At 43.5% G+C, this 921-nt stretch overlaps 1 protein-coding gene across 1 annotated transcript in view; it reads left to right on the top strand.

Annotated features, from left to right (window-relative positions):
* The first annotated feature begins 792 nt into the window (after positions 1-792).
* IL6 (interleukin 6) overlaps positions 793-921 on the top strand; it is a 3,928-nt gene continuing 3,799 nt past the window's right edge. Inside the window, exon 1 of the mRNA XM_017731167.1 lies at positions 793-796. Coding sequence (XP_017586656.1) covers positions 793-796 — 4 coding nt within the window. The remainder of the gene's footprint in view (positions 797-921) is intronic.

Here is a 921-nt window from a genome sequence, read left to right as displayed (position 1 = left end):
ACTGGGCAAAATTACTGCAGCTGCTTTTCTGCTACTGGCAGAAAGAGACATTAAATAAAAAACAGTAGTACCCTGCTTCCTTCCTGAGGCTCTCTTTCCAGGCTGTTCTTAGAAAATGAAGAAGTATCTGGGGCTTTTTTCAGTTTCTGTATTGTCTCTAACACTTCTCTTATGCCCCATGTTCTTGTTCTCCCCACTCTGTACCCTCCTGTTAGCACTTTCCAATGCAGACTCTGGTCTTCCTTATGTGAGAAAACATAACCGATTTAATACTACCAAAAAAAAAAAAAAAAGAAAAGAAAAGAAAAAAGGTAGTTTGGCCAAAATCAGTTCAACACATTCCACAAGTTCAATGTCAGCATGCCTTACACAGTTTGACTCAGTCTGCATTCTACAAGATTGAACCCAACAGGCACACTTGCCCTGGGTGAAGAGTCCCTCTGAAAGGTTAAAATTCCTCCAACACCTACCAGCTAGGCAGAAAGAGATAAGGCAGCAGATAACAGGGAACTTCGTGGCATTTCCTGCAGCTACCCTCCCGTAGGAACTGGCTTTGGTCCATTTAAAGCATTTGGTGTATTTAATTCTGCCCACAAGTAGCTCACCGGGAAAGAGGCAACTTAGGACTTGTACCACCCAGCACCTAAACAGGGGTGTTTAGTTTCACACATACAAATAATAAAAATAGTTAAAATACCAAGATATACATAATACAAAATTCATAAAACATTAAACCACATTAAAATATTAAAATACACTGAAGTATATAGCATATATAAGGTATGTGCGTATATGGGTAGGTATGTATGTATGATTTCCAGGAGTTTCTGTGGAGCTGGCAGGCTCGGAGGCCGCTGGACCGGGGGGCTCCAGCCCCGGCCGGGACCCCGCGGGGCAGGTGAGCCGGCGGTGGTGCGGGGG

Source organism: Corvus brachyrhynchos, unplaced genomic scaffold (genome assembly GCF_000691975.1).
Source record: "Corvus brachyrhynchos isolate BGI_N302 unplaced genomic scaffold, ASM69197v1 scaffold84, whole genome shotgun sequence".
NCBI classification, from domain to species: domain Eukaryota; kingdom Metazoa; phylum Chordata; class Aves; order Passeriformes; family Corvidae; genus Corvus; species Corvus brachyrhynchos.
Note: the sequence above shows the minus strand (reverse complement) of the source record. Positions and strands in the feature narration are given on the sequence as shown.